The 14,154-nt window shown below is 38.3% G+C and overlaps 1 protein-coding gene across 1 annotated transcript; it reads right to left on the reverse strand.

Annotated features, from left to right (window-relative positions):
• Window positions 1–633: 633 nt before the first annotated feature.
• On the reverse strand, window positions 634–9,464 carry LOC109980709 (carboxypeptidase Z). Its single transcript, XM_020629197.3, has 11 exons — window positions 9,276–9,464; window positions 8,754–8,783; window positions 7,876–8,250; window positions 5,491–5,718; window positions 4,981–5,210; window positions 3,978–4,139; window positions 3,693–3,851; window positions 3,296–3,431; window positions 2,950–3,089; window positions 2,662–2,761; window positions 634–1,289 (listed from the first exon to the last, which is right to left on the reverse strand). Exons 1-11 carry the CDS (start codon window positions 9,355–9,357, stop codon window positions 931–933), a joined length of 2,001 nt encoding a protein of 666 aa, XP_020484853.2. The 5' UTR covers window positions 9,358–9,464; the 3' UTR covers window positions 634–930.
• Between the last annotated feature and the right edge of the window lie 4,690 nt (window positions 9,465–14,154).

Here is a 14,154-nt window from a genome sequence, read left to right on the forward strand (position 1 = left end):
TAACTGAAGAATAAAGAGGCTTAACTCTCTTTTTGGAGAGGTCAGATTTTGAAGAGCTAGATTCTAAAGCTTTACAATATTAATTTATTTGTCTTTTATCGTTTTTATTTTTAGGTTTTCAATATTAATTAACTGAAAGAGATGAGGGTTTGCTTTTATTTTGTGCTGTGTTTGTTTTTGTAAACCGTCAGAATTAACACGTGTAACCTTATTAATAATACTTTCACCAGTCATTAAACTTCACTAGATTTCTTAAAAGTCATTTGTTTGTTTATTTATCTGCATTTGTTTTTTTAATGAAGCTTCATGCCAACAACTTAAAGCTAAAAAAAATGAACTAGTGTGACTCAGCATAATCTAAAAAACCTCTACAGAACTTTTTTTTTTTAGCTACTTCATTCATTTGTCCACTGTGGGAGAGAAAGTGGACTTTATGGTTTGCAGGAGCTTGCAGCAGAACTTGATTCAGGCTGCCCTCTAGTGGCTGCATGGTGTCATTTCCTACTTTGAATGTAAAACACAGGTTTCTACAACATCATGATTTCATGTTTTTTTGTACTTGTGTGTTTGAGAGACAGTATGTATAGAAAGGTGAAGTCAGGTGCATCGTTAAGGACTCACAGTGAGATCATCTTATTGATATAAAAGCTTTTTATTTCTGCTTTAAAATAAACTCTTTTCCTCCTTTTTTATTGTGTTTATGTGTTGTTGTTGTTGTTGTTGTTGTTAAGGTGCTTTTATTATGTTTTAAAGAACAGACTGGATTTAAACAGTTCTGAAGGTAAAAGCTAACATGAAGGCCAGCCAGCTAGCATAGAATCTGTCCTGCACTTCAACCTCATTAGAAGCAGCATATTTATTAGATTTAAGCTCAATGTGTATGTTTTGTGTTGTAACAGATTCTATCTTTACATTTCTGCAATCTCAGCTCTAAATGCGTTTGAGCAGCCATGTTGGTGCAGGACCTCCGGGCAGCACGAAATAGCTCCACCACCAGGGCTTCTCGGCTCGTTCCTCGCGGTTCAGGCTCAGATCAGCCATCAGGGTGTAGCGCTCGTACTGATTGAAGGGGTCAAAGCGGTCGTAGGAGCCCATGGAGGGGAGGGTGTCGTCCTCCTCCTGCGTGGTGGGCTCTGCAGCAGCCCTCTGCAGCACAAAGTCCACACGGCCCGCCGCACTCATGCCATCAGGGAGCCTGACTCTCTTCATGGCTCGGGTGTAGCCGGGCGCCGAGGCAGAGACGATGTAGGTGCCGGGGGCGAGGAGACGCCAGTAGTCTCCGTTTTCAGCTGGACAGAAAGAAGGAGGCTGAGAACGGCGATTTTGGGATCTTTTTTTTTTTTTTTTTTTTTAAAGGGCCACTCCACCAACTTTAGTTTCACATGCTTGAAACCGTAATACTGCATTTATATCATTCAGCGTGGAAGGTAGAGATGTTAAAGAAGCCTCTTTTTTCTGCTACAATGTTTAAAAGTTTTTTAAGCCTGTATTTACAAAGTAACACTGTATTCACTGTGAGCTTAAAAATAGAATTTGGTTGAAGTAAGGCTCCCATCTGTATTTCGTTTTTATGGAAATTTAGTAAAATTGAGTGTTTCAGAACAATTTTAGCTTCCTGTTTGCAAGTTTAGGGCACTATTAATTCTGTGATGTGGAAAATAAAGATGGAAATTTCAAATTGAGAAGTTGCTCAGTGTAATCTGTTGAGCTGGTGCTTTCTCAGAAACTCCTGTAGCCAAGTTAGCGGGTCAAAAATGAAGGGGAAAAAAAACAACGAAGGAATTCAACACAAACAAATCTCTTTTTAGCAGAACAAAATCCAACTTACTGCTTTGACAACAGAGAAGCGGAAACATTGGCATTAATATATATTGTCTGAGGATTTTTCACATTCATTCTCAATTTTAATCCATAAAGTTTGAATGTTGTCTCGTCGTTGACATTTTCTCGACATAGTGATCAGACACTCTGAGGTCATTAAGTGTCTAAATAAAAGACACATTTTTCAGAAAATGAAAACAACAACACAACACTAACCCTAACCCATTTTTTTTTTTTACAGTAAAATAAATAAATAATCTTGTTCAAATGTAATGAGATTAATAGAAATGTTCATGTAGAGGGGGTGGGATTAAAGAAGTACAAACTTCTTCCCATTCCTTTTCCAATAGTTCTAATTAAGAACTATTGTCTTGTGCAAGATTCTTCTGTAAGTTTGTTAGTTTTGGTTTTGGAAAAAAAGAAGAAGCACATGTTTGAAATAAAACCTCAATCACTCAATTAGATTTAACAGAATCCTTTCAGTTATTTAAATTACCAATTGCATTAACTACTATAGTCAAGGGTTTGACAAATTAAAACTGTGTTGTGTTATTGGATAAGCAGGATGCAGTGTTAGTGGCTGACCTGTAATGGACTGAGATATTTAAGGCATGAATGTTGACTATCATTTTGTCCTCCATCCCTTTAAAGAGTACACGCTTTAAAGAGGGTGATTTTTAAATGGTTGGAGCAGCGCTTCAATCAACAAAATGTGAGATGTTGGCCGCACAAAAATTGGAAAATAACCAGGAAACAAATGGAATAGCATCGCGTTAATTACCACACTGTAAAACAAGAATGCCTCTCTTTAGAGATATTGCATCATGTAAGCTTTGTTACCTGAGGTGACGTCATGTCGGATCTCTCTCACTGATATCCGAGCACCTTTGATTGGGTTCCCCTCCTCGTTTTTTACGATACCTTTGATACCTTGATGGGCCTAAAGGAGCGACACACAACAAGTTCATATATAACAACTAAGAATTCATAAACACAACAAGAACACTCACGTTAAATAATGAGATCTTTTTAATAATACTACAAATATTTACGTCTCTACATTTACAGACTCACAGCTTCCAAATGAAATGTTATAACAGGAAAAAAAAATGATCATCATGTTCTTACTGCCTCCATAAAAGTGAGCAAAGCCTCGTAGTTTTCATGCCAGCCGATAAATAATTCTTCTTCAGGGGGAAATTTATCGCAGCCCAGCTCGACCGTCACCTCGAAACAGTTAGTGTGTAGATAGTTGAAGTCCTGCATGCCTGATAGGAAACAAAAGAAAACTGCTTTACCCAGAATGCCACAAGAATCTGAGCTGACCTTTCCCCTACACCTCCCTGGGCTTCCTTCCTAAATGCCCATTCCCTGATTTGTTACCTTAAGTGGTTGAACAGCGACCTCTAGTGGCTGTTTCCAACATTACATTTTATTTTTTTCACAAGTCAGAACTTTGACTGTCTTGACTCACCGCCTGCAAAGCTGGACCATTGAGCTCCATTAATGATTCCTCTCTGACTGTTACTATGAGACGATCCACAGCGGGCGTTTTCATTTGCCATTCTTTCATGGGCGTTTGCATATGTTCTTGCTAGAAGCTTGAAAACCTACAAAATAAAAGCCTGAGGGTTAATTTAATGTGCTTTACATTTTTTTTACAGATGACAAAATGAACATGAAAATCATTTAGTTTGGAAATGCGTTCAAAAAAATAAGCACACAATGAAAAAAATTATGAATGTAAATGCCTTATGTTGTTAAATCAACAGAAGAAGTTTCAGTCTTTTCAATAACCAGAGTTATATACTGATAGCTTGTAAATGACTAAATACTCATGTGTTTGATAGATTTTATTTTTTCATTTTCACCTTTTCATCTGGTGTGAGGGAGACCATGTTGGGCTCCAGAGGGTGTTTGGACAGATCGTACGGGTATGCCACTACCAGGTCTCCACCATGAAAGTTAGCCGAGAGCACAAACGGGATGGAGCGGATCCACTTCATGACAGCATAAGTCTCCGGTGCCACCTGCATTGAAGCATTAAGACTTATTTGGGCCCAAAGAAGAAGAGAAGTTGATCTGCTTTAAAATCCACTAGTCTTTGATATATAATTTTCTGTCATGACACATATGGACATGGATTCATCCTGTACCTTACCAAACCAGTAATAGTCTGGGATTGGGATGTGGTCAGTGCGGTAGCCTTTCTGTCTGCGTCGGTTGTAAGCAATAGATGTCAGATCAGGGAAGTTCCTGTTCAGGTCGACGTTCTGAGCGTTGTTTCTGCCGATGTTCCATGAATCATATCTGGGACTCTTTGGGAGACACAAAAATTAGTTATTTTAGATATTAATGGTTTTCTGGAAAGTATTCCTGTTTACTCCCGACTTTGATGATGACATCTGTCCCTCTAGAATCTAAATGTTTAATGAATATTGGCATATTTGGCTAGTTTCAAATATGGTGGGTGGTTTGACCCTCCACACTGAACGGAAATGTCTGGGCTTCATCTCAAATTATCTATGAACCAGTTGACCAATTAAACAAAAAAAATAACACTGTTGAAAGTGTTCATCTCAAAAGGTGACTCCTAAAACTGAGTTCTTTGTCCACACAATGAATGAAAACCAACAGAAAGAAATTACCTCAAATTTGACAACCTGTTAAAGGCAAATAATTAACAAAAGTGCAGATGAATTTTATGTTTTAGACTTATCATTTAAGTCTCTGGGATAACTCTTACCTAAAGCAAACAGGTGGTTTTCTGCTATCGGATATTGGTTTGATGACAATAGCGCTAAACTACCCGAATCAAAATGTATCTTTGTTTGCATAATTCATCATGCATCAACCGCTGGGTGGCCATTTCACTTGAAGGAAAAGTGGCAAACTACCCAGCATGCATTGAGCAAGCATGTGCAGAAACTCCACAAATTCTACATGTAAAATGAGGAAAGCTAAAGGGTGGCTGCAGAACTTCAACACAATTTTATTTAAACCATAACATGAACAACACTAGTATCATATTGGACTCGTTTTTAACTTTTACACTTAACATGAATGTGTGGGTAATTAATATGCTGTTTTTTACATGTATTACAGAATATGTTTAAGTGTTGGCAAAGCAGTAAATATGTAAGACTAATGAAAACTCACCCCCTCCTCATCAGCATCGTTATTGTCCTGAATTCCTGAAACCGCCACCTCGTATCCGTCAGGGTTCATGGAGGGCAGGATGTGGATGCGTGTGGTATTGATGAGGGTCTGGACACGTTCGTTCCCCAGCAGATACTCTGAGCACAGGTACTGAGCCAAGTAGATCAGCAGCTGACGGCCCAGGACTTCGTTTCCGTGCATGTTGCCAACATACTTTATCTCTGGCTCAACTGCAAATGGTCAAATTAACAGAAACTGTTCTCAGGTCTTTTATAATAAAAAAGGATTCAGACTATACATGGCTGTACTTAAACTTCTCAAGTCACCTGTGGTGTACCACAAGGTTCAATTCTAGGTCCTATTTATTTTATACATACACATTGTCACACGTTTGTCTCCTCTCTTCTGTGTTTTTACATCTCTGTCCTCTTGATTATAAAATGTTAATAAATAGTGTTACTATAACTGTTAGTTTTACTATCTGTGTAGACTTGGGCATGATTTACTCACGCAGTTCATGTTCTCCGGGGTTGTTGGAGAACTCAATCACAAGCAGCTCCCGGCCCTCAATACTGCGTCCGATGCTGTAGGTTCTTGCTATGTTGGAGCATTGATCTTCAGTTTTCTTCAGGATGTTGATCATCTGAGCATTGGAGTGATAGGTGAACTTTATTGTGGTGGCTGGTTCCTCAGGAGGAAGCATCTCCATGCCATCCATGTCATCTACATCCTGTTGTGCTGTGAAGAAAAACACTGTTATCACAGATCAACGTTTGAAACCGTGACTGGCCAGCTTTAGATCAAACAAAAGTTCTCTATTCATTCTTGTTGGGCTTCCAGGCTATAAATAGGATGTTTGAAGAATCTGGTGTGTGGGGCGCTGGTGGATGTATGGAGGCTATAGTCTTCCAAGCCGAGGTTCGAATCCAGCCTGTGGCTCATTTCGCGCATGTCATTCCCCTCTCTCTCTCCCGATTTCAGACTCTATCCACTGTCCTATCTCTCCATTAAAGGCACAAAAAGCCCAAAAATAAATCTTTAAGAAAATAAAAATAAAGAATCTTGTGTGTGTAGTAGAAGCCAAAAAGAGAGTGGGGAAAGTCAAAGCATTAGCAAACGCTTTATGAGCGGAATGTGGTCCTTTCAGCTGATGCTTGCCCTAATTTTTGTATTCATTTTTTGCAAACACCAATAATAGCTTCAAAACCACATGGAGCAAGTTACACCCTTGTCCTGCCAGATTGAAATTCTGAGAAGAAATTGTATCTGTGAAAGCTGGCACCAGTGTAAAACAAATTTTATATTTAGGTCCAAACTTTGCCATCTCTAACAAGCTTACTCAGTCTACCCAATTCAACATGATTTTCTCCAATATATGGCAACAGTAACCCCTCAGTGCCTGTGTTTGTTTGAATGTGTTTTGGAGCTTTTTAAATACAAAAATAAAGAAGACAAGGTGCTAACACACTTAAGCATTTCTAAAGATTTTCTTGGCCACTAGGGGGGAGTGTGATATGCCATAAACACAACAGCAACCTGGTTGATATGTGACTGTGTTAACAGTTTCCTATGAGTACATAAAGGCCAAAGGAGTTATTTGAAGTTGTATTGCTAGGATGGTAAATTTAGTTCCAATATTTTTAGCTCTGTTTAGCAGCTGTGTGTGGAAAGTAACATATCTCCTGCTTAACACATATGGCTAGTAACTAACTTGTCATTTGTTGCCGGAAACATAGCATCAAAATGTGAAAATCAGAGCTATATCTTTTTTTAATAAAGCTGCTGCTAAATGCTGAGTGCAAAAAACAAAAAAAAAATAGCTTAAAGTCGCTACTAGTAGGAAAACTTGAATGACACATTGTAATTTAAAGTATTGCAAATACATCAAGTATTGCTGCAATGTAAAGTGACTATCAGAAGTAACTAATCCATTCATACTCCTTTATACCCTGTGGAAGAAGCAGCAGGAGCAATTTGGGGTTCAGTGTCTTGCCCAAGGACACATTGAACATGTGGCTGCAGGAGATGGGGGTTGAACCCTTAACCTTACGATTGAGAGACAACCAACTCTACCAACTGAGCCACAGCCACAATGGCCTCCATATGATTTCTTAAACCAAATATTCTGTTGTCAGTTCACTTAAAAGGAAGACAGGAATGAAGACATTTACATACCATATGTTGTGTCTATTTGTTGTTTTTTCCACCTAGATTACACACACACTGTGAAGTATTACTGTGTCAAAAGCTTTAGCCCTCATAATATCAAAACTAGAACATCAGTTTTAATTTAATATGAAGATGGGAATAATTACACAAGGTCAACCTGCTGCCAAACATCTGAAACAAATTCCACATCGCAGAAAGGTTTTTCTCTGCAATAAAAAGTGAATGACTTTGCTACAGTAGTTCAGTTTAGTTGTTTTCATGGGCTGACTTTTGGACTTTAAGGGCTATAAACATATTTTACAGTAAACACCTTTGTGTCTTAACGCTCATATTGGTTCCTTCTGTTTGGCAGATTTCATGTTCTCATATGGCTCACACATGATTTCTGAGTGTTGTTTTTTTGCCAGTATTTCAAAAACTTACTTTGATAAGAATGCACACTTTTTTAGAAAATGCTATCAGAAAGTGTTTGCTTTTCTGCGGTTCATCAGAAGGACAAGCTTTTAACGAAAGCACATGGAAAATAGCCACAGGTCCTGGTTAAGTCAAAGTTTATATGAGAAGAAAAGGCGTTCCACTTTATTTTGAGGTGGGCCACGTGTGTGAACCAGATGTCTGCTGAAAAATGGTCAAAAGGTTTTGTGTGTCTCTCGCACATGATTTCAATATAGTTAGTCGAAAGCAAGACTATGCCACAGTGCAAATGATAGTGACTCTAGCGCTCACCTGTGAGGCCCTCCAGTGGGTCATAACACTCCTCTTGCTCACTGACGAAGAAGCGGTCACAGTCCAGGAAGTAGGGCCAGGCCATCTCTATCGCCTCAAACGCGTGGCTGCATTTTTTACGGATGGCCTCGCAGGTGGCTCGACAGGGCTTCGTCACCTTTGCCTTCTCACAGCGGGGGGCCAACACGGAGCAGCCCAGCATGCGTATCTCAGGGTTGCACTCTCCGCCAAGAAGAGACTCCACCACACTCATGAGGAGGTACTCCGCTCCGGCCTCGGCTTCCTCTCGAGTCTTGTGTCCGAGGATGTTTGGGAACATTGTCTGTGTGTAGGGCATGTCGTCGCAGTAGGAGAGTAACACATCTGTGCATTTTGCTGAGGCGGAAGAAAGAAACTCGAATGAAAGTATCACTCATGGGGGATCTAACTTTAACCATCTTATTTTGAAAATTCAAAGCATGAATCTCCATTTGTCACACATTTAATCATGAGCCATGCAGCACCAAATATTTCTATTATCTCTGGAAATTAGAATTTGAATATTTCATAGTGTCATTGATCATCTAAAAATACACATGCTGGTCTCATTGCTTTTGGCTCTGATTCCAGTCAGGTTACACCCAGTGTGACTTCAATGATGTCATTCTTTTAGATGTGAAAAACAACTGACTCAGTTCAAATCCACAGGGACATTACTCGATGAACACAAGATTTAGAGCTTGATCTTTCTCTAGGGTGAAAATTGAGTGGTTTCAGGGCTTGAACGTCGCAATTAAAGCAGCTATTTGAGAATTAAACAGTAATATAGGTGATAAGCTGCTATAACAAGCTCATACAGGACACAGCTCTCCCTAAATCCAAGCCCAAAGGGTACTTACGTTTTTCTTGCACTGTTGGCTTGCACAGTCCTGTAAAACACATCAGCAGCATGTCATTAGCCGACACTTTGGCAGACACTAGATGGCAGGAGTGGTTTCTGTAAAAGCCTCAATGTGGCCTACAAAAAAACTCAGCTTGGTAAACCTCTGGTCTTGCTTCAGCAGCTTTTTTTTTTTTTTTAAATGAACTGTCTGTCTGCAACGTATCAAAGCTTCCACCTTCAGGCCTATTATTAATAGTCTACAAATAATAAATGTTAAAAAGCAACAAGTAAAGTAAAATATTAATTCGATTAAAAAAGCCACAGGCAAGCGTCTGATCTAAAGTAGCTGCTCATCGCTTTAAAAGTTGCATTTCAGCAATTTCCACACATTTTACGACATTAAAATAGGTTTTAAGGTCGAGAGATTTACGCAGAGTTGAAATGAGCATATGCCAGAACTTCTTCAATGCAGCAGGTCATGATGCACGTAACACAGCCTAATAAAGTTTCTATTAAAAAAGCAGCTGCTAAACTTTACCTCTGACTTCTGGGTCACACCGTCGAGGAGCAGAAGACACAAGGGCCACAGACTGCAGCAGGATCAGCAGCATGATGCTCATTTTCCACTGTTTATACTCCGTTTCGATGTGGCACCTCACACACACAGACAGAGGCTGTGTGCGTCAGTCTCCGAAGTCTGCAGAGCTTCTCTCTGAACTTCTCTCAAAGCGACTTTATTAGGCGTATTACGGTCAAATATCATGTTACGGAGGAAGAAGGAGGTGAAGTGGGGACATTTAGCAAACTAGCATGCAGGCAAATAGGCTTAAAGCTTTCCCCACCACTTTATTACTTTATGATTTAGAAAGTTTTGGACTCTTCATAGAATTTTGTAATTGTGGTCTGTGTCATTACTTGTCCTTGTATTACTACATAGGGGTGTCCAAAGTGCGGCCCGAGGGCCATTTGCGGCCCTTAAGGGGATTTTTTTGCGGCCCGTGACTTCAAATGAAGAATCAGAAGATTCTGAGGCCTTGGTTAAGATTGGCACATTATCTTAATTTTCTTTTTCATGTTAACAAGGGCTCAACAATATTCCTAAAATAGAAAATGTTCAGTAACATGTATGTTGTTGGTTTTTTTAAATCTACAGCTTTTACTATTTTCCACATTTTTTTGTAAACTATGAAAAAAAAAGTATGCAAAGTTTTTTGCAAACAAGCAGACTGTTGTTTAACCATTTAATGACCTGAGCTAAATGCAGAAAGCTTTTCCAAAAAACATGAACCACATTACAAATAAAAACAAATAAAGTAGAACGAAGAAATCAAAATATTTGATTTCCTTTTATTAAAGGGTTTCTTTAGCGAGCCTTTTGATTCTGATCTACAAAGCCTCACTATTTTTTGAACTATATTTTAAAAAACAAAAGCTGTGGCCCGCGAGCGATTCTAACATGACAATTTTGGCCCGCAAGAAAAAAAGTTTGGACACCACTGGGTTACAGGATAGGCTAAAAGTTAAGGGGGAAAAGCTCCTTAAACTAGCAGAAGCAATTGGGGTCTTTTAAGAACTGGCTGTCTGTGTAAACAGACAAACTGTTTCATGTCATGCTAACAAAGTATTTTTACTTTACCAGTAGGGTGATTCAAATATGTGTAATTTGTATTTGTTTTCAGGTCAAACTTTGTTCAGATAAAGTTTAACCGATAGCTCTAAACATCCTTTTAGTTTTCACTTATCCAACACCTTAATATCAGGGTCTGTCTGATATATAAATCGGCAAATAGGCTACTGAAGTGCTAATAGTTGCCAATATAACAATAACAGCAAGTAGCCTATTTGGATTTCTTAAAATCTGCTATGGGCAAATTTATCAATCTCTTCTCATAAAACATTCAACAACAAAAAAAATCTTGTGATTGCGAAATTGTGTCATGACCTGGTTTGTCCAACAGGGGGCCCTGAGAATACAGAGTTTACTACACCCAGCATTGTCTGCAGCACATGTAGCAGAGCATCACAGCTGAAGACACAGAAAGGATAACGTTTGTATCAGAAATATATTGTATGTACGAATGTGCCTGAGCTAACTGATGGTTCTATTGGTTTGTTAGTCTCTGCTCAATAATATATCCAATAGTAGAGATTAAGGTTAAAACTTAAAGTTCACAACACAAAGCAGCATCCACCAGTGACGTGCAGTGAGGTTACTGACTTTTTCAGAGTCAGATTTACAAATATATGAACCCATTTATAGCTCACTGACCTCTGAAAGGACAATTTGATGATTACGTGTGTTCTTGCATGGGTTATAGTCCAATTTGAGGCTCCAAATCAAAATGGTAAAGGCTAGATTCAAGTCATTCCCACTAGCTGTTTTGACCTTAGATACACAGACATCAACCCAACATGACATTTAATTAATGCTCTCTTATAGAACAATGATTCTCAAAATGACCGCCTACACAACCATGAGACGGAGCAAACCCTTTGATTGTCAAGAGGAATCCTAATTAGTCCCGTGTCTTAGCTGTGGTGATTGCCACCTGACCTGATTTCTCTTTTTCTAACACACATAAGATCCTGAAGAATATCACACACAGATAAATTGTCTTGGGTACCTTTACACCAACAGAGGAGAGCTTGTTTTACTCATTCGATGAATTATATGGTCTGCTCTCCTTCAAGCTTAGCTGATCTGAATTAACATAATGAAAAGCATGATTATTCATCATGCTGCCAGGCGGGCGCTGAACCCCTGGGTTCTGAATAGACGGAGAATCTGGAGCGTGAGCTCGGCCCTCTAGCATGGATGTAATGAGTGGAGTGAGTATAGGAGGTGTGAGCGAGTGTAAAAAAAAAAATTCAATGCATCAGCTAAATCAGGAATATGCTTATTATTCCTGAATATGGTTATTTGAGCAAATTATATCATGGGAGATTTATGGGAAGTGCGCTTAGAGAAATGAATACATCTTGCAATAATGCACAATTTCAAAATGAATATTTAAGAAACAGAAATAATAAGTTAACTTTTAAACAGAAACATAACAGGATCATAAGACTGATAGAAAAGAAAAAGATTCTCGTCTGTGAGCAAGACTGAGTGACTCACTGAGTTTGTTTATACCACCTACTGATCATTGTGATGGACAAACACCCGTGCAGAGAACAGGAGCTGTATTATATCATGTTGTTTTGAAACTGGTTGAGTGTATTGTATTAATAGACAAAAACGGGCTGTATTAAGAGCAGAAATTGCTGAATAGTGTCAAAAACAATTAAGTCTGTATGGGCTGGGTAAGTAAATGCTAAGAGTAACACATTTGGATGTTAATAATTAGAGCTTTTACAGAAAGCTATCAATATTTGTATATTAACAATGTGTAAATTACTCATTTCCGCGCATTAGCTAGTTATTCAGAGCTCTTCTGGATCCGTCTTGACTGAAGCGTGCAGCTATTTTTGAGAGGGAAAGGTCATAAAAACCGTTGGCATACGGCACAATGCAGCAGCATTGTTCCTTGATAGGTAGTGACCAAAATGAAGTAGTTATCTTGCTGTAGTAAAGCTTTGACCAGCTTGTAACATGTATTTCTTGAATTCTGATGTACCAGTTTTGTTTTTGTTTTTTTACAGGGGGGGCAAAAAATAGAGCTCTCTGCACTTGATGCTAATGAATCATTGTTGCTGGTTTGTTCCCAATGCAGCACATTAAGCCTTAGACGGACTGAATCAGAATAAATCAGCATCATTCCACAGAGTGACCTTTCACCTCTATGTTTAATTACACTCTGCAGTAATGCTCCCGCGAAAAGATTGCTCATATGACACCAGAGTCCTTTTTATGCAGTGTATAATCTATGATTATAATTAGGGCCAAAAGTCAGATGGAAGCAAAACAATGTGATGCAGACAGAGGTGTGTAGCTGACGGAGGATAAGCAACCAAAAGAGTATTATTCCCTTTCAATTATACCTATTCCATCATCTTAATATTGAATATTGACTTTAATTTTCCATAATCTGCATCAATCATTTGATTTAAAGTCATACCAGTAACTATAAAATATCCAAGACTTTTAAACTGTGCTTCTTAAATTCAATTTATAAATTAAAGCAAAGGGCATTATCTAACTTCATTGACATTGCTTTGAAACATTATTATTTCTATTAGCTTCATAATTGATGGTTTTATTGCACAGATTCCACTTAAAGCTATCACACTGCCTAACAGCAAGTGGCTCACAGGAGGAATGATACATGTGCGTTAATTACATCCAAAAAAACAGATTTTTAATAAATAAGCAGCTAATCTGGTACAGATGGAAAAATCACATATTCAAATCTGGCACAAAGACAAAACGGTGTGTTTAAAGCACTTTGAAAGCTCTCCTATGCTACATCACATAGCTCCCCATTTATCTAGACAAAAGTTGTTCCTGTACAGTGCAAAATATATATATATATATATATATATATTGTATATTATACCATCATTTAAATAGAAACATAGAAACGTTTTTTCAGTCAACTGGCAGAACAAAGCAAAGTTGTACAAAAGTGGGCTATCCCTAGTACAATTACAAAGTCACAATTCTAAGCTGAAGTCAGGAAACATTCTGCACTGACAACAAATCCCACGAAAAGCCCAAAACCAATAATGTATTGACCTTCCTATTGACAAGACTGTGAAGCCACTAAAACCAATCTTTTCTGTAATTGTGAGAATATTGTGTTAATTCTCAAGTGAGTTGGATTTCATTAAATGAAAGGTGAGCTCTCAATGTTTTGCAAAGTAAGTGGCGTATTAACATTTAAACTTCTCTCTACTGTGCCACTGAATAATGCCACTCACAGCAGTCACATTAACAAATATGCTTGCTTTAAAGGGGCTTTGCTTTTAGGGGGTTGGCCTTTGCTTTTAGTTTGTCAAAAACATTTTTTTAAACACATCAGTGAACCCACCAACAGGTTCAACATATTCTCACTTCCAACTCAGCAAGTATGACAGATGGTCAGTGCCAGTGACCAGGCTTCATGCTGGCCCAGTGGCAAGTTAGCAACTGTAACATTTCCCTCAGTCCTTCAGTTTAACACAAAAATATATTTAGAAACATCCAGCAAGCTTGCTGAGAAGACTTTAGTAATTTCAAATTTTGGATGGGAAAGATATATACCAAATAGCATTGTGAAAAGTGTACAGTTTGGTTAGATTGAGTCAACACAACTTGGTAAGGTAAAGGAAAAAGATCATAGTTGGGTCTGAATCAGAAGTTCAGTATGTAAGCGGTTGTGAAGCTAACATATGTAGGTTGCTTAACATTTGTACCTTAATAATGACACAAATGTACGTTAGCTTAAGTCTGTTTACGTATATAATGTTACTAAGGACGTTACGTTAAATTAAAAATG

The sequence above is a fragment of the Labrus bergylta genome, chromosome 22 (assembly GCF_963930695.1).
Source record: "Labrus bergylta chromosome 22, fLabBer1.1, whole genome shotgun sequence".
In the NCBI taxonomy this organism is placed as follows: domain Eukaryota; kingdom Metazoa; phylum Chordata; class Actinopteri; order Labriformes; family Labridae; genus Labrus; species Labrus bergylta.

What these genes read in the sequence shown, in the direction of transcription:
- LOC109980709 (XM_020629197.3), bottom strand. Translation starts at nt 9,357, where the DNA reads ATGAGCATCATGCTGCTGATCCTGCTGCAGTCTGTGGCCCTTGTGTCT. An exon ending in ACGATGCTGATGAGGAGGGG is followed by an intron (nt 4,140 to 4,980) that starts GTGAGTTTTCAT and finishes TGTCTCCCAAAG; the next exon opens with AGTCCCAGATATGATTCATG. An exon ending in ATGGTCCAGCTTTGCAGGCG is followed by an intron (nt 3,090 to 3,295) that starts GTGAGTCAAGAC and finishes GTTTCCTATCAG; the next exon opens with GCATGCAGGACTTCAACTAT.